The sequence below is a fragment of the Camelus ferus genome, chromosome 7 (genome assembly GCF_009834535.1).
Source record: "Camelus ferus isolate YT-003-E chromosome 7, BCGSAC_Cfer_1.0, whole genome shotgun sequence".
Lineage (NCBI taxonomy): Eukaryota > Metazoa > Chordata > Mammalia > Artiodactyla > Camelidae > Camelus > Camelus ferus.
In genome coordinates this window covers 65,946,683-65,966,553 of record NC_045702.1, presented here as the reverse complement: position 1 = coordinate 65,966,553, position 19,871 = coordinate 65,946,683, and the positions used below count along the sequence as shown (strand labels likewise).

At 33.4% G+C, this 19,871-nt stretch overlaps 2 protein-coding genes across 9 annotated transcripts in view; one reads left to right on the top strand and one right to left on the bottom strand.

Moving 5' to 3' along the window:
* RUNDC3B (RUN domain containing 3B) overlaps positions 1 to 10,557 on the top strand; it is a 121,638-nt gene extending 111,081 nt beyond the window's left edge. For all 7 annotated transcript variants that reach the window (XM_032484061.1, XM_032484057.1, XM_032484059.1 and 4 more), the window contains one exon: positions 8,096 to 10,557. In XM_032484061.1, the coding sequence (XP_032339952.1) occupies positions 8,096 to 8,241 (146 nt within the window). In that variant the 3' untranslated portion in view covers positions 8,242 to 10,557. The remainder of the gene's footprint in view (positions 1 to 8,095) is intronic.
* A 475-nt stretch (positions 10,558 to 11,032) lies between these two features.
* SLC25A40 (solute carrier family 25 member 40) overlaps positions 11,033 to 19,871 on the bottom strand; it is a 34,807-nt gene continuing 25,968 nt past the window's right edge. The window contains exons 10-12 of one of the 2 annotated variants that reach the window (XM_032484064.1): positions 17,428 to 17,509; positions 14,859 to 14,939; positions 11,033 to 14,482 (exon numbers count right to left, since the gene is read on the bottom strand). In XM_032484064.1, the coding sequence (XP_032339955.1) occupies positions 14,370 to 14,482; positions 14,859 to 14,939; positions 17,428 to 17,509 (276 nt within the window). In that variant the 3' untranslated portion in view covers positions 11,033 to 14,369. The remainder of the gene's footprint in view (positions 14,483 to 14,858; positions 14,940 to 17,427; positions 17,510 to 19,871) is intronic. The other variant, XM_032484065.1, reaches the window with a different exon arrangement.

Below are 19,871 nucleotides of genomic sequence, written 5' to 3'. Positions count from 1 at the left end.
CTTTTCTTATATTGAATCCTAGTAAAAATAAAATGAAAATAGTAAAGTAAAATTAAAAGACATTCATGACATCATCCTAGTTTTTTTTTTTTTTTTTTGAGGGGGGAGGTAATTAGGTTTACTAATTTATTTTTAGAGGAGGTACTGGGGATTGAACCCAGGACCTTGTGCATGCTAGGCATGTGTTCTACCACTTGAGCTATATCCTCCCCCTAGTCCCAGTTTTATAATATTATGTATATCTGTTTTTCTGTATGAATGTAATCTGGACAGTAATTTCATTCAGATTTCTTGTTATGTGCTTTGTTTTGTAACCATCACCACAGTCTAATTCCAGAACATTGCCATCACTCAGTAAAGGCCTGCACCTATTCAGTAGTCCCAACTCCTCCTTTCCCCTGCTGCTGGGTAACTACTAATCTACCTTCTGTCTCTTTGGATTTGTCTATTCTGGACATTTCATATAATGAAATCATACAATGTGTAGCTTTTTTTGTCTGACTCCTTTGACTTAGCATAATGTTCTCACAGTTCTTCCATGTTGCAGCATTTATCAGTGCTTCATTCCCTTCTATGCCTGAGTAATATTCTATTGTATGAATATACCACAATTTGTCCATTCATCTGTTGGACATTTGGATTGTTTTCACTTTTGGGCTTTTATGAATAATGCTGCTGTGAACATTCATGTACAAGTTTTTGTGTGAACATATATTTTTTACTTCTCTTGGGTATATAACTAGGAATGGGATTGCCTGGATCATACATTTAACCATTCGAGGAACTGCCAAACTTTTTTCAAGGTGACAGTATCATTTTACATTCCCTCCAGCAATAAGGGTTTCAGTTTCTCCTTACCCACACCAACACTTCTATTGTGTCTTTTAGGATAGCCATCCTAGTAGGTGTGAAGTGGAGTTTCGTGGTTTTGATTTGCATTTCCCTAATGAATAATAATGTTGAACATATTTTTATGTGCTTGTTGCTCATTTGTATATCACTTTCAGAGAAATGTCTACTCAGATCTCTTGGCCATTTGAAAATTGCATTATCTTTTTATTGTTGAGTTGTAATAGTTCTTTTTGTGTATTCTGGATGGTAGATCCTTATCAGCTAGACAATTTGCAAATATTTTCTCCCATTCTGAGGGATATATTTTCACTTTCCTGCTAATGTTCTTTGACTCACAGAGTTTTAAATTTTGACGGTCCTATTTATCTAGTTTTTCTTTTGGTTGCTTATGCTTTTAGTGTCACATGTAAGTAACCATTGCCTAATCCGAGATCATGCATATTTATACCTGTATTTCCTCCTAAGAGTTTTATAGATTTAGACCTTACTTCTAGGTCTTTGATCCATTTTGAGTTAGTTTTTTTGTATATAGTGTGAGCGAAGGTTCCAGCTTTATTCATTTGCATGTGGATATTCAGTTGCCCCTAGACCATTTGTTGAAAAGACTATTCTTTTCCTCATTGAATGGCCCTAGAACTCATGTTAAAATTCATTACCCATACATATATGAGTTTATTTCTGGATTCTCAGTTCTATTCCATTGGTCTGCGTGTCTATCCAATGCCACGTTACCCTTACTTCAGAACCACCCTGTCTTAATTATTGTAGCTTTGTAGTAAGTTTTGAAATCAGGATGTATGAGTTCCAGAACTTTGTCTCAGCTATTTGGGGTCCTTTGCATTTCCACATGAATTTTATAATCAACTTGCCATTTCTGATAAAAAGGCAGTTAGAATTTTGATGGGGATTACATTGAATTTGTAGATCGACTTGGGAAACATTGCCAGCTTAACAATATTGTCTTCCATTCTGTGGAAATACGGGATCTTTTTCCATTTATTTTAACCTCAAATTTATTTCAGTGATATTTTGTAGTTGTCAGTGTACAACTCTTAAATATTTGGGGTAAATTTATTCTTAAGTATTTTATTCTTCTAGATGTTATTGTAAATGCAGATGTTTTCTTAGTTTTATTTTCTGTTTGTTACTTCTTTTAGGCTGTAAGCATGGATTTAAAAAATTAATTTCATTCCTCTGTATCTGTAAAAGGGAAAATAAAAGTGAATTCAGTTGTCAGGAACTTCACATTCAGAGTCCCATCTCTTCTGAATCATTTTTAATAAAAATTGTCAGTGGCTGTGTCTTTCCTCACAGTATCATCCACTGTTGGAGGGATTTATTTTCAAATTACCAACAAATATTCTGCACATTTTTGATGCAGACACTTTCCTATATGCCTTAGTTTCATTTTCTTCCTCAATTACATCAGTGTCTTCTAAAAGTTAAACAGCTTCTCTTCAAAGGCCACAGGAATTCCATGATAAATTGATGTTTGACATCTTAACAGAAATCCTGCATGATGCATGAATGTCACACCAGTTGCCTGTGCTTTAAAATTTCTTTATCTATTCTGAGGAGTTTCTTCTGCTTTCAGCTACATGCCTGGCCTTGGGGATAAGCAATCCTTTTTGCATAAGTCACTGAGATTCATCTACTTGCAGGATTTTTCTCTTTATTACAGGTTTCTTTTTTCACATGCACTTTTGTGTTGTTTTACAAGAGAGTATGAATTGTAGCAATTCCAGTAATGAGTATTTGTTTCAGTAATACGAAATTTATATCCCACTGTCTGTTTTCATGCTTTTCTATGAACACATTCTTAATTTTAAGGGCGAATTACACTGTTAATGATTTTGAAGTTGTTTTAAGCAGCATATAAACACATGTAACTCAAAGTGATATCAATGTGAGTGCCTGTGACCAAGTTCAGGTATGCATATGGAAGAACAACTATGTCACAACTCCCTCTTGGCCAGCTACAAGTACAACATATGTCGGTTCCAATAGTTTGAAATTTTATTGCACAAAATGATGACGACTTATTTTCTTGACCATTGATCACATAGAGGTAACATGGTCCTTACACAACAGCTTAATGTAACATTTCCCCTATATTTATGGGTGTATGATTGTGGTTAAGGAACCTCTTTAGGCTTTCCTTAAAATTAGGATACATATTTACTTCCTCTCCGTTTCCTCATTGACTCCTTCCTCCCTACTCCAACTTCTCTTGCTTACAGTGTTGACGATCTCACCATTCACTTATCAGTTCTCAAAAACTATTCAGTCATGGCTCCTCCCACCTGACATTTTTGCCTTCAAGTCCTACCAGTTTTAAGTTTCTAAAGATTTTTATACGTGTTCCATGCTGTGTCTTTTCCACTGCTAACCTGTTTCAAGCAGCTGCTATAGCTGTCTTACTGATTTCCCTATAAACATTTTATTTCACTCAAAACCATTCTTCACAGAGCCGTCAAGTGTTTAAAATACAAACTAAATGTGTAATTCCCTTATGTTAAAGCCTACAGTGGCTCATTGCTATGTAAGAATATGATTAAGAACATAGTCTCTGAATTCAGAAGACTTGATTTTAGTCCTAACACAGATGTGTTATTATGATTACTCAAGATAATTTCCAGGCTTCTTAATGTGAACCCTGAGGTCTTCAGTGACCTCTGCCCATTCCTCTAGTTTCATTTCTTGCTTGTAGTTCCCTGTACCTTGGGTACTCATTCCTCCCTCTGTGCTTTGTTCATGCTGTCCGTCTCAGAGCCTTCCTTTTCTGGTTTCTGCCTCCTTGGGCATGTATGTCCACTAGGGTTCAGTTCAATGGCCACTTTTGCCCTGAAACTTCTCTAATTGTTCCCCAACCCATACCTTCTGATTGGACACTTGTCCTTCGAGTCTGCATAATACCCTTTACTTATTATTCCTACTACACTTACTACATTTTATTTTAATTTTCTTTCTGTGTCTCTTTCCACCATATACTAAGTCCCTATGGGCAAGAAGTGGTTTTTGTCACAATGTCTGACACAGTAAATGTTGCTGCATGAATGACTTAATAACGTTTGGATCAGTACCATCTGAAGATTTGTATAGTCCAGACTCTGTATCAGTACATTGAAAACAAAACTGATTTTTCTTGCTATAAAACAAAAATCCATTTTCTGCTCCTGATGACTGACTAGTTTCTGGTAGGAACTACCACTCCCCCAGTCATCTGGGCTAGAAAGTTTCATTAACCTTAAGTTCTTTCCCCCCATATCAATAAATTGCTTTTAAAATATCATTTTTAGCTCAGATTTTAACATAGTTATTTTTAATCCATTGTAATAATTTAAAGTGTTTAGGTATATGCATATGTGTAAAGGTTAGCTACTGTTGACACTGCATGAACATTCAAGACTATTTTGGAATAATCACCTACCATCCTCTACCTTAACACAGTTTTGTTTATTTCCTTTTATATGTATAGTTGCATAGCTGCAGTCACAATGGACAAAATCATTTTGGATCCTTGTGCACCTTTAGGAAAATTTTTTATTTTTAAATAAAGTGTTGGAATGAAGCCCCTTTTGGCTTCCTTGAGGGGGCCACACTGCCCTGAGTGTTCCACATCATCAGTATTTTCAGAGACTAGATGTAGGTGTTTGAAGGCTGGGATCTATAGATCACCCCTGCTTTCCTGGCTGTGCTGCTGGGCTCTACTGTATGGTTTGTTTCCTTAGGGCACAGCTGAGGACTTTAGGTACCTGGCCTTCTTCCCCCACTCCAACTTTTTGTTGTGGGTAATTTCAGACCTATAAAAAGTGAAAGAACAGGAGAATGAGTACCTGTATATGCTTAGAACACCTAGATTCACCCACCAGTCATTACCGTTTCACCATACTTAACTTATCTTGCTCTTGTGGGCATGTGCTCCTCCGTTTACTCATATATCCATGTCTTCTGTTTTGCTCAGCCATTTGAAAGTACATTGCAGATATCGTACACTTCATCCCTAAATACATCAGCATGTATTTCCTGGGGATGAGGATGTTTTCTTACAAAGCCACCAGATTATTTAACATTAGTACAGTATTACCTGATAATTATTGAATATTCTGATGTCTCTGTCCAGTAATATCCTTAAAAGCTTTTTTTTTTTTAGGTCCAGGGTCCAGTCAAGGGTTGCACAATGCATTTAGTTTTCAGTATCTTTGGTGTCCTTCCATCTAGCAGAGCACCGCCATCCCTGACCTCTCTTTTTCTCTCACTTGACATTTCTATATTTTAACTGCCCAAACTGTTTTGTTAAATGTCCAAAAATTTAGACTTGTCTGATTGTTCATTATTATCATACTCAGGTTAAACATATTTGGCAAGAATACAACATAAATAATGGCTCTCTTTCAGTGTATCTCCCCAGGAGGTCACTGTCCTTTTTGGACATTGAGAGACTCTTAAAAAGATGGCTCCTATGTCCTTTTGACATTACAGTAGTCTGTCACAGCTTCCTTGCTTTGTGTAAAACTAGATATTCTGGGTTACTTTGGTATATTTCATGCCCACACCCAGAATCAGCTATTTCTCCATGAAGTCTTGTTTCCTTATACTAGAAAATAATGTCAGAGAACATAATCTAGGCCTTTGGGGTACCTACTACTACTGGATTGGTCATTGTTTCTAGCCCTCCTCAGTGGACAGTTAGGGATATTTTTAAACAAAAATATATCTTAAATTTATTTTAATTTATAATTCAAACACAAGATTCAAGGTTTCCTTGTACTTGATTTTGTATTTTTATATCTTATGATGAAAATATTGGTTCCTAATTTATAGGAACATAATTACTTATTTGCTTTTTCCTACTATATATATTAATTTCAGACTAACAGTATCTATATTATTACTGTGCTTAAAGCTCATCTCAACTCTGCTCATGTCTACTTCTACATTAATTTCAAACTAACAGTATATTATTACTATGCTTAAAGCTCATCTCAACTCTGTTCATGTATACTTTCGTAAGTAACCATTTTTTATTAGTTTTTGCATTATCTTTTCTATTGATCTTTAAAACATATGCAAATTCAGATAATTTCCTGTTCTCCTTTTTTTAGATAAAAAGTAACATACTGTATACCCAGTTTTGCAATTTGCTTTTTCTACTTTTAGCATATCTTGGAAATCACTACACAGCAATACAGAGAGATCTTTCTCATTCTCTTTTACAGCTGCATAGTGCTCTATTGTGTAACTATGTTAGACATTTAGGTTGTTTAGTCTTTTGCAATTACTATGTGATAATGTTTATATTTTAAAAATATGGGTAATCTAAGTATACATTCCCCAGAGAATTGAAAATAGGACTCAAACAGATACTTGTTATGCCAGTGCTCACAGCAGCATTACTTCCAATAGCCAAAAGGTGAAAACAACCCAAATGTCCATACAGATGAATGGAGAAACAAAATGTAGTTACAATGGAATATTACTCAGCCATAGAAAAGCAGTGAAATTCTGACACACACTACAACATGGATGAACCTTTAAAGACATCATGCTAAGTAAAATAAGCCAGACACAAAAGGGCAGATATTGTATGATTCCACTTGTAAGAATGAATCTAGGATGAAATCAGAAAGTAAATTAGAGGTTTCCAGAGACTAGGGGGAAGAGGGGAATGGAGACTTACTGCTTAAATAGGTAGAGTTTTTACTGGGATGAGGAAAATTTTTGGAAATAGTGGTGATGGTTGCACAATACTGTGAATGTAATTAATGCTATTGACTTGTACACTTAGAATGGTTAAAATGGTAAATTGTATATGACATACATATTTACCACAGTAAAGAAAGTGGTTATAAACATATTTTTGTATATGTAATTAGCAGTAAATCTCTTTAAAACATTAGAGGTCAATGATGAATTAGAAATTTGGGAGAGACTATCCAAAGCAGTTGAGTTCCTGGAGCATCTAGCAAGAACTCTAGACCTCATTTTGGCCTGAAATAGGTCTCCAAGCTTAAACATTAAATGGATTCTTGAAACATCTGTATCTTTTGATCCTGACATAACATGATAAACATTTTGAATCTGAATGTAACAATTGCTCTTCCATATTTTTTCCTAACATCATTATATTTTCGTGTATTTTATTAGTAGGCAAAACCATGAAGTTAACATAGTCATCTTTTGGTATCTGTTCTCATTTTACAAAGTAAAGAATAGGCTCAGAGAAGATACCTTTCCCCAGGTCACACAGCTGTAAGGGACACAGGAGCTCTCTTGTGTCCCAGTGCAGTTCTTACTGAAGCATCATTCATTAATTGTATAATTATTTAATGAACATCTACTGTGTGCCAGCACTGGGAATATAATAAAGAACACAACGAATTCCATGCCCTTTCTCAAGTAGTGTATAGTTTAATAAAGGAGAGAGCCCCACAATTACGATACAGTATGACAAGGTGGGTTAAAGTACAGTGGCTGTGAGAACGTTTCAGAGGGGCTGTTTGAAATAACATATAATATTCAGAAACATCTGATACCTGGTTCAGCTTCACACTTCTATAACCACGTGACTAAAACCTAAGCTTTCCATCTTTGGAAAACTGCTGAGACCTAATTAGCCTTTCACAGCCTCCAATCAGCCACTTAGTCTGCACACTGTGTATTGAAACTTTTTCAGCTCTGGAAAGAACTTGTTTTTCCCAGCTGTGAAAACAGATCTGCCATTCCTCTGTCCCAGGCCTACTCAAGTCCGGCACATAACAATATTCCTGATGCACAGTAGATGCTGAATAAATGTCATTCAGTAAGTGGATAAAGGCTCCCCAGATCACACCCTCCAATGGACTTAAAGCAGCTCTGCTTCTGCTGCATTCCTTTTCCTATGTATGGATTTCTTGGTTCTGTGGCCTGGGCACTAGTACTGTTACTTTAATTTTTTATTATCCTTATTAGTTGGATATGAACATATTCTCCAAAAAAAGTAAATTTTAATTTTTGCTCCAAAATATATTTCAAACTTCCATATCTAGAACTTTTATGAGAAACACAAATAATCCTCTGTAATATTTTTTTAAGGGTGACATTGAAACTCTGAAAGATCAAACATGCTGACATACGACTTTGATTTTTATAGTTAGATTTGTTTGCAGTATTTCGCAAAGTATGTTTTTAATGATTTTAGGATCTTACTGGTATCATGCTTCAAGGGCAATTAAATATTTGTTATTTTTATCCTAATTTTCAGGTAAAGAAGATACTCCCTCATTGCTTGGTCTTTGTGGGTCTCTAACATCAGTGGCAAGTTACAAATCTCTAACAAGCCTAAAATCTAATGACTACCTTGCAAGTCCTACAACAGAGGTGACAAGTCCAGGCCTAACTCCATCCTGAAAAGTTTTATGTAAAAGCCAAGAGTTTTTATGTTGCAAATGTTCTATTTACATAAGTTTGACTGCTGGGAAAATCTTTGGGATTTTATATTGTTCTGGCACATGTCTAGAATTCTACTGCTTATATTAGATAATTCAGTCAACTCCATGTGAACTTGAGTGAAAAAAAAATGATCCTGCCATTTTTCATTTTAAAATTCTTATATTTGTCACTGAGGAAGTTTAAAAATGAATAGGCTTTTAAAAAGCTTTCAGACATTCTCTGACAATTCATTGCAAATTGTACATATTTATTATTCAGCTGATTTTCATGTTTAAATGTATCCTAATTGCCAGAGACTTGAGTTCAAGGTTATATTCTAGAGACTCTGGAGCTAAGTATTTCCTTTGCTCTTTTATTCAATGATTAAATTTTCTAAAAATGACTTATTTCACTTTTCATGAATTTCTTCCTAGGTTCTGATGTTTATAAAAAGCCTTGACTCTAATGTGAGGAGAAAGGGTCTCAGCTGCAGCTTCATGGTGGTTTATTTAGTTTTTCTTTAACAGTTATCATTTGGCATTAACTTAACATTCTACTTAACATTTTATAAATTTTGTAGGATGTGCCTGTAGACAGTTACTAAATTTGTTAGGGTCACATGGAACGTATTTTACAGTGTTTTAGGCCGTTTAGGTAAAATGAATGTTTCTTGTCTTTGTTTTCTCAGATTTTCTTAAAAGGTTATCAATTAAAAATAGATCACATTTATGCCTAATAAGTTGGAATCATTTAAAAATGTGTAACAGATGTTGAAAAATATTTTATCTGGAAAGACTTGAAGTTCATTTAAGGATTTGAGAAGCTTTTAAATAAGGATCAGTAGGCTAATCACTGTACTTAACAATCTGTCTGACATCCAGAGCTGTTTGTTCTCCCATGGGTGCAACAGTGAATTGTGTCATAGATGCTTTACAGCTTCTCTCGTTAATCAGGCCATAATCTCACTTTAAGGTTGATGTTAATGTTAAAAATTATTGCACTTCTACTGGTAAAAAAGATCATTTTCTTTTTTTAAAAAAAACTATGAGCTGTCTTTTGAATTTTTGCAAATTTTGGAACAACTATACATTTTGTCCCTAAAAATTCCACCATATTGAAAGAGAAAATGTATGAAGTATATTTTCTACAGTAAGTAATATAGGGAAAACATGATCAGTTGTGCCAAAGACGTTTTATACATTGTTTACATGAAGAGGCTACTACAATACTTATTGGGGACTTCATATGCTATTTTTATTTGTTAATAAAACATTACATTCAAACTTAGTAACTTTGACATATAGGAATAACATTCCTCCTAAAATATTTTATTGAGAGGCGACAAGAAGCACTTAACTTATCACAATCATTCTTTGTACTAGAAATGTGGGAGTGTGGTGGTTCTCTGTAATATTTAGATCTTTACTCTTATGAGTTGGAATTTAAGGTAATAAATAGTAACAATGTCATTTCAGGGACAAAGGAGGCCTGGAAGCCCTTAAATCATCTTAGTTGTACCAGAACATATCCAGCTTTATTCCTTTAGCTTAAGGCTTTAGTACCTGTAGTAATGCAATGTTCTTGAGAAATGGTACCTTTATGCTAATTCTGTGTATCTTATTGTGAGTGAGGTATCTAAAGCAATCTTTAATCAGCATGGGGAATGGAAGGAAAGTTTAAATGAGGACAAGTGGAAACCTTCGGACAAGGGAATGAAAAATGGCTAAGGAAGGGAACTTCAAAAATTTTAGGCTGGCCTTAATCACTATCGCTGCTTTCCTAACTCTTAGAATGTTTAAATGCTTTCATTCATGGTCCACTCTCAGATGACATTTATAATCCTTCAGTAATTAAATGAAATCATTGTTAAATTTTTTCCATACATTTTTATAATATAGAAAGTAAATACAAGATTCCGTAACTGATAAAAATTTTCAGATTTGTCTATTGTACACAGTAACTTGTGCATCTTAACCATGCTGCTAGATGCAGATTTAAACATGACATCTGAGGATAATGACTCTTCCTCCTTTCTTGGAGCTCTTGGTATAAAATTCATATGCTAATGTGAATTTAGGTTTCTACACAGCTCATTTCACACTAGTTATAGAAGCAGTTTGTTAATGTTGCATGAGGTATGTCTCAATCTTTAATTTTAGGTGGTAGTTAGTGTTCACTGTTCACATATCCTCCCCTAAGTAGAATGCTGAATTATCTGCTAATATTTCCATGTGTATTTTGTTGCCTTGATGTACTATACTTGTTGCATGTGTATTAAACATTTTGTACCATGCAGTAGTAGTCTTATTTTTCCCTTGACAAAAAGTTAACTTGATTCAAGTTGTATACTGAACTTTTGTTTCAGGAAATGTTGTAAATGTGTATTACTTAACACCTAAACTATTCATATGAATATGGTTTTAGAGATCCTCATTTCAACTCATATCAAATTAAATACTTTTTTTTTTAATGACATGATATGCTTTAGGATCAGCATCATCTGTGGAAGTGGTACAGTAGTGGTTTTGGCAGTATTCTGATTTACTTACATAACAACCATGTTTGGTTTCTCACTGGTGAAATGGAAGCATGACCATCTTCTCAGCACCTATGTGATGGCATCAGGATGACGTCAGCATTAAATGAAATTATATGTATAAATTCTTAAGCAGTAAATACCAAATGCAAGCTACTGCTAATTAAGATGGACAGAAACCTTAAAAAACGCAAGTACACTAAGCTTGTTTTTATTTAAGTCATCTTTATTAGATTTATATACAAGTTATGAAGTGATTAAAAAATGTGTCTCAGATTCACCACTTATGGAAATTCTTTGTTAAATTTCCTATCAGGGGTTAAAATTTCCAGTTTTGATAAACTAATACATTGGATTGCCTCTGAAATGTCACATGACTGCTTTGAACATCAGAGTTCTAATTTTTTTTAATTAGTCCACTTCGCTCTTCTGTAAGCAAAGCAGCTACTTATATTTAGCTTTAGCATTTGTTCTTTTTCACTGACTGGAAGGGGAAGATAAAATTATATAACTGTCACTGTGGTACCTTTTAAAAATATATTTCAGTCCAAACCAAAACTTTTCATTGTTTTCAAATAGGTCACTTCTTATTGTAAGTCCCATTTTCCATACTGGCAGTTATTTTTTCTAAAACCCAACTCTGAAACACAGCTAAAAGCAGTTTCACTACACAACACTTGGCCTTAATACGTAACACATTCTGATGTTTTCTTTTCTATGCTGTGCTAAACTATGCTATCATATTTTCTTTCAGTGAAAAACACACACACACACAAAACACAAAACCACCACCAAAATAACTGATCTTGGGGGAAGAAACAAACACCACAACACAACTCTTTAACGTTTACAGCTGTGCCAAAATACTTCCTTGGTTTTCTCTTGCCTTCTTGTTCCCCCTTTGGCACACAAGGCCTCTTGGACCATTTCCAGTCTGCTCTCTGACCTCATACTCAAACTCTTTGTTCAGGCCACTGGGACTGATCGAGACGCTCAACCTTCAGGTATGTTTAATTGGATCATAATTCAGGTATGTCTTAATCTTAGAAGTATTTCCTGACCAATCCATCGCTACCCCCAGGCTGAGGGGAGAACTCTTCAGCTTTTCCATTACTCCTTTTGCATACTTCTAAACAATCACAGCTGAATCCTCGAGGCCAGTGCCAGTATCTGAAATGTCTTATCTCCAGTGTTTTTTATAAGGCCTACCACATAAAAGGTCTCAGTAAGTGCTGAGTGATAGATTAAAACATAAGAGTAGTAATTTATTTTAAAAGTTCATTTTGGAAAAAAATTCACAAGTGATACACTATACTTTCCCACATCCCTGGAATTTGTGCCCCAGCAAAAAAGAGGGAAGAATTTAGAGTCAAATGTGGTTAAGTAAACATAATGAATAATTTTCCTAGAAATAGAAGAAAAAATTAAATTCTGTATTACTTTTTAAAAAAGTCAGATGGGTATTATATGAAAAGTAGCAAATATGTAATACTTGAATAAGACATTTCTTCTTAAAAAACTTACACATAAGAAATTAAATGTGTATGTTAGAAAATTTAACATTAACAGAATGAAACTTTTCGCTTTCAGAAGTATTACCAAGAACACAATTTGTAGGCAAGGCTTTTTCAGTTGCCACTATTAATGCTTCTTTATCACTTAAGTATAGAGGAAGCTTCAGTTCAGCCTTCTTTTCATCCAGATTACACTGTGTGTGATGCATGTTAGAAAAAATGTAGGGAATTTGATTTAAGTTATTCCAGTCATACAGGAAGAATTTTCGACAACTGCAGTCAGTATTGGGGTGGGGGAAAGATGAAAATTCCCCATCTGGTATGTATAAGTGACATTTAAGTTGAAATATGTGACTGTTTTTTGAGAGCAGTATTCAAAATCTGAATTTTTCTGCCTTTTTCTACCAGTTATCAAAAAGAAGCATAGGAGAACCAAGGTAAATTTAAACTTAATATTGTTAAACAGCAGTGTTCAAGGTAAACTTTTGTGCATGTGTAATATGTATATATGTGTGTATAATATAGCATTAACACTAATTTTATATGAAAATATTTAACTAGTAGCACAGTGATGATTTTAAGAAAGCATGAAATATTTTAATGAAAATATGGCAAAGTTATAAATATTTACATTTTATGAATATATATGTTGCAAATTATTTAAGTTAAATTATTTAGTTGAGGTAAATTAACACAGGATAAAATGAACACAGAAGGTTAAATACAAACCCTAAATAGTTTATCTGTGGTGAAACATATAAACAGTTTTCTACTACAATAGAAAATATATTAATTCCTCTATCAACACTAAAGATTTGTCACTTAAACATAATACTCTATTTTAGGGAGAAATGCTTCACATTTCATAAAATACACCAGACTGCAATAAAGTGCTTCTTCTGATAGGATACAGATCCTGAGAAGATCAAAAAAAATATTAAAAAAGGATATTGTTTCTTGTCTTGCCATCATATCCTTGTCATTTCATTTCTACATTCATAAACTAAATCACTTAGGCATGAGCCTCCAGTGACTGAAAACTCTTTCTTCAAGGAAACTGCTGCCTGTTTATTTCTTGGTCCAGCATACTAATGTGAGATGTGTAAAATCAGGGGACATTTTGGAAATATTTTGTGTTTGATACTGTATTAATAATTTCAATTTTGTTAGAACAAGCCAATAAAGTCGCCTAGAGAACTCTGCGAACAGTGATACTTGAATTACAAGATGGTGAAGCCAGAGGCCTTTCCTGTGCTGAAACATCATTTTTACTAGTGTAAATACAGTGTGGTTTTCCACTGCACACCCAAGTTTGAGTGAAATGAACATTTACTACAATCAGTAAAGCCTCCCTCTCTCACACAGGAACAGTAGATAATTCAGAGTCTTTAGTCACCAAAAATAGCAGCACTGATATTATGCAAATTATATTTTGGTTCATGAAGATAAAATAGCTATACCTTTAATCGGAGAAATCCTAATGCACATGAGGCCTTAAAGCAGCAACAGGGTTTTTAAAAAAGACCAAAAACCCAAATGCATTTGAATTAAATAAAATGGTAATATCTGGTAAATGTGAATAATGTTATTAACAGACAGCCTTCCATTATCTACTTTGCTGAAACACTTAAATATCTATGTCTGTGATTTAAATTGTATAAAAGACTTGGGAATTTTTCTTCTAGACTACGTCATTCAGCACATAATTCAAAATGTTCTCATGTATCTGACACACTCCCAATAGGATTAAGTTACACTAGAATCTATATCAAATTCTTAGAGATAACTGCTTCAGTGCTAAGGAATAACTTTTCTTTTTACAAGAATGCTCAATGGTTGTGATTCTGGAATATCTTTTTCAATAGCTCAGAAATTAGGATAACAAAATTTATTTTAAAATTAGGATTATGATTTAAAGTCAAAGTAGAAATTTACTATTCATTTAAATTACAGATAAAGATATAAAATCACTGTAAGATAATGGTGAAAAAGCTCTTGCCTAAGAGTCTCCATCTTATAATTTGGTCATAGTTTTACTTCAGGTTGAAACAACATCACTAGTATTGCTGTCTCCGAGCATTTTGTTTCTGGAAAAAAGCCTTTCCAAATTCATATGTACTGATCATAATAGCACAAGCAGGAGCAATTTTAATTAAACGAGGAATTAGGCCTGAAAAGAGAATAGAAACAAAATCAGAACAAATTTTACCTTATTTTTAAAAATGTAATTTATTTGGTTTCATTCTAATAGTTATCAAATTAAGTGATCAAATACTGTCCCATAAACTGGAGTCAAAGAACAAGCCAAACTACTCACTCCCCACGTCCTCACTTTAATTTCATGTTACTTTATATAGAAATATCTTATGAATAGTAAATATATTGTTATGTTACATTTTTAAACTTACAGCAGAGATATTTAAGAAGAAATAGTAAATGTGGAATGTTTTCAGTAGTTTCCTGCTGAAAGGTAATTTAGACAGGTGGTAGATTTAAAATAAAAGTAAACATTTTAGTCAACCGTTTGATAAAGGCAATATTTTTACCTGTAAATAATCCAGAAAATCCATTCTTAGCAACAATGTTCTTCATTATAGTCCAGGTTGACATTTGCAAAGGCATAGAAACTAAATGCCAAAATAAAGGAACACTGTTTTATAAATCACCACTTAATTTCTAACCCAGATAATACACATAAAATAGTGTTTATGGCCTTTGGGGTATATCATTTCATTGTAATAAGAAAAGATCTCTTTACATAAAGAGCTGTTTTTAAATCTTATTTTTAATAGTTGGAGTCATTAGAAAGAAAAATTAGAAAAAGCTGTATGTTTAAAGGTACACAGGTCCAGATTCAATCAAGGAGGAACATACAAAAGGCTTCTCCTGAATTGATAGTTTGTTTCTTAAGCATAGTGGTGTCTATCCTTTATACTTTTCTCCACATCTTAAAAATCTTTCATAATGAAAATTTTAAAAGATGTGTAGGAATCTTCATGGGGTTCCCAAAGCCAAAGTAAAGCCCTGATAACCATTTTTCATTAAATTTTCATTGCACACATTTAAAAAAATTTTTTTTCCAAAAAGAGTTTCTGAGGAAAATAGCTCATTCTCCCTAGTGAGGTCCTACTTTATCATAACCTTTATGAATAGATGTGCCAATCTCGAAATAGGTAAGTCCTTTCTCCTCCAAAGGGCAGATTTATCCTTTAATAGTAACATCTCAATTATTTGCAACTACTCAGATATCTGAAATATATCTGAAAATAAGAAACTAACATATATATATTTAAAAATAGCAAAAGTGGATGTCACTGAAGTTCAAACATAAAGATCATGGATGAGCTGTTCATACACAGAGTTCGCTTACCTTCTTTTACACAATGATTCTAAGCAGCTGGCTTAGTCTATAGTCTACTAGATGCAATAAGTGAAAAAAAAAGTCTGCTAAGAAGCAGGCATACTGCCATGTGAACACTGTGACAGCTGACATGCTGAAGATTTCAGAGTCTCGGTTTGAGACCAGTGCATAATGGGCAAACACTCCTATGTTATTCTCACTAGCTTCTGAGAGCTGCATTCATGAAACTCTACAGTAGTGAATGTGTACAATGATGATAACTCTTGAGTCATTAAGAAAGATTAGAGTATGTATTATTAAGCATAACTAGGGAAAAAGGGAAAGATTAAAGAAAGATGTATTTCAAAAGTGGCTTTTTTTAGGGGGAGAGGGTATAGCTCAAGTGATAAAGTGCATGGGTCCTGAGTTCAATCTCCAGTACCTCCTTTAAAAATAAATAAATAAACCTAACAAATTCCCACCCCCCAGAAAACAAAACAAAAAAATTTTTAAATAAAAAAAAATTTTAAGTAGCTTTTTAGAATTTGCTACTTAATGGAGAGAACCTCATCATCTCAGATTTCTTTTGTATAAAATACCAGACTCTCTGACTACTATAAAGTTCCATGAGGCCTTGTGATTTATTTAAGAAGCTATACTATCAATATAAATAGTGTAAGTATGAATATAACAATTACAGCAACCCAGCAGAGAAGACACATTTTAAAACCAAGACCGAAGTATTTAGAGTGAAATTTAACTTTCTAAAGAAAGTCAATGACAAAAACTTTATACCACAAGTTGGTAACTTATACTTCATGTTTAAATTATTTCATTTAAATTTAGAAAATAACTGGTGAAATAAAGGAGGCCCAGTAGCTGGGTATTTCTAATCTTATAGAGCTCAAGCCATATACTGGTCTCTATTTTAATAGCAGGGTGAAATTAATGTAAAAGAAAATGAACAGAAAGCATTATCAACTGAAGGTGAGCAATGGCAGAGCTTTAAGAACCTCGAGCCTGACTAAAGGTCCAGCATCAAAGAGCTATTCCTACAGGTGATAAGCAACTTCATACACTGTAAGAAAACATTGCTTGGATTAAATATTTCAGGCATAGACAACAATAAAATAAACACTCACTCACTAACCATCCAAATTTTTCAAATCCTAACAACTGTATTTTTCAGGTACAATTGAAGCCCCACTTCCAATGGGTTTACTACCCTTTCTATGATGATAAAGACAGAGAGGATCTAGTAGGAGCAACTAGGAGTACACTTTCGTTCTAGAAGAAATTACGGGTTATAACGAATTAAAACTAGATGGGATAATAGGCAGAAAAAAACACGTCAAAAGAAGGGAAGCTAAAAAATAAACAGAAAAAAAAAGAAGAAAATGTATATGCATACTAATGAAACAAAACACACCAAGTGAGAAAGGTCTCCCAGTAATTTCCTGTCCTTCACCCTAATTTGCCTAGATTTATCTTAAAGAATACTTACATAATTTTATCTTCTATACAGCAGGTATGAGACTTAACTGATGCCAGGCAAAATACGTAGACTTTAAGATTCTTAAATTTTTGGCTTAGGTTTAGAGTGTTTTTTTCTGAGTATTCCATTCTAAAAGTGTATTCATTAGAGTAAAGAGTAAGGCAATAAAGGAAAAAAATCTTGTTTTAACCTATTTTAGATATTCCTAACTTAGTTATCTGGAAAGAAAAACAAAAATTTTCATGGCATCTTAAAAATGTTTTAAATTAGTTAAACTTACTTTTACGACTTTCATATATCCAGAGTTGTGTCTGCTTTTGTGTTTTTACCACATCAAATGGCAAAGTTACAACAGCTGCAAACTAATAAAAAAGTTAAATTGATTAATTTAAATCCATTTAAAATTTTTTCCTAAAATATTTTTATATTCTTCTAATTACCACATTACTTAAGTACAGTAATAAAAACCATAACTAAAGTGAAATTGAAAATGTATTTAAAGAGAAGCTTCTTCTTTTTTTTTTTTTTTTTTTTTTAAAGAAAACAGGTATGTCTTATGTAGTCCTTTGCAAATTCAGGAGGAAATGAATAGTCTCAGAAACGTTCTCCTGTTTTCCTGAGGTCACACAACTACTGATGGTAAGACTCAGAATTCCATTCAAACCTCTGACTTCAAAACCAGTATTCACAATTTCTGAAGCTCCTGTGTATTCTATCATTCCTTTATGACATATGAAGGTATAATACATATTTTAAAGCAGAAATTCTCAAGTATCTAGTAAGCATTTAAATTGTTCCAACAAATGGTTCAAAAATAAGTAGAATTAAAAAATTAAATTTAAATAAAATGGACTTTGCACTTTCAGTTCTATATACCTTTTCTTTATGGGTTTCAACATATTTATCAAAGGTAGTTATAATAGCTGACAAATCACATTTTTGAAAACTTATCTCAAAATGAATCAATTTAACAGTTATTTACATAATTCCCTAATTAAGCAAGGAAGGTTTCTTGAAAGAATAAACTCCCTTCAGAATGTCTCTTAATATTTGATATGAGTCATGCAAATTAAATCCTGGTCTCTATTTTTTGCTTCCCAACTCACATTTGGCCAATATGCTCATAAAATACCCCTTATTATTTTATTTCTGACTATGTTGACTTAAAGTCTTGAAATGAAATCAGTTTCAAAGATCTCAGGTAAGATAGAATCAATGATCATTTCTCCATCTCCACAATCTAACACGTACAGTTGTCCCTTAATACCTAGGGGTATTGGTTCCAGGACCCCTACAGATACCGACATTCACAGATGCTTAAGCCCCTTATATAAAAAGGCACAGTATAGTAGTTGGCCCTCCTTATCTGCAGGTTCCATATCCATGAATTCAACAACCAGGGAAAAAATTGGTTGAATCTGCAGATGGAGAACCCGCAGATTGACGGGTCTGACAGTATGAAAGGTGGCAACAATGCTGTATAAGCCTGACACCTAAAATGATACGGTTTAAGCTACTCTGTTTTCTGATAGAAAACCTGGACACTCCCACTGATGTGCTTTTTCTGTTGCATAGACAATTTTTTATTTGAAAACAGTCAAAAGGCAGCAATATTTTCTAGATCATTAAAAACATTTCAATAAACTTTCTATGTTAGACAGAAGTAGTAAAATAGAGAATGTTCATTCATATTACTAGAAAGCTGGTATAACATCCGGTAGCCACTGATCACTTTTTTTTAGACATTAAGCATGAAGTACAGAATTGATTCTCTACTTCTAACTGTTATGAATCTCTAAATACAAGTAGTACTTGTCTTTCTTCATCCATGCTGGATTAAGATATAAGTGAAATACAATTAAATTATTTTAAATCACCTCACAAGTAAGAGATAATGAAAAGATTTTGCTGGTATTGTAACGACTTACATTGCTAAAAAGAACTGCTCTTTTGCCTCAATAGGTTATACCCCACTAAACTTAATCTGACAGATCTCAGACCAGGGAACATTCACATATGAGTTTTGAACTCAATTACAGTGGCTTCTTTAGCCTAGGTTTTCTGATGTAGTTACTCCAATATTTTTCTTCACTATGCTCCTTCATTCTTGTTTCATTTGGTTCCAATGTCAGCTCCTCAACTATATCATCACAAATTCATTTTGTAGGTATGTGGGTATAAGAAAACTCTTTGTAGCCAAGATCATGATGATATGAATTTGCACAAGGAAGTCCACTACATGACTTTTCATATGTGGAAGGTTGGGAAATGGTGAACTCTCTACTACCCAAAGATGGTCATTTGAAATTCCTCCCTTCTGATTATAATTTTTATTTAAATTATTTTAAGAAGTACTCAGTCAAAATGTTCACAAAGAAACAGGAATTAGCAGTAGAGGATGAAATTACTTCTATTAATCTGAATATACATATGTGATGACATTCTATGAAATATTACCTAACCAGATCTACTGGCATTTAATGACCAAACTGCCAAAGGGGACATTGTAAATAATAAAGCACTATTTTAAAACTCATTATTATCATAACTGTAATGATCTAACAAATCAAAAAGTTTTTCATAAAAATATATTTGTAATGTAATAAACAGATATAAAAGCATCTTAAATTACTTTAATGACTAATAATTTGTCAAAATAGGACATTAAATAATTAGAAAATTTTTAAAGCAGTGCAGCCCCAAAGTGCAGTATCAATAGATATG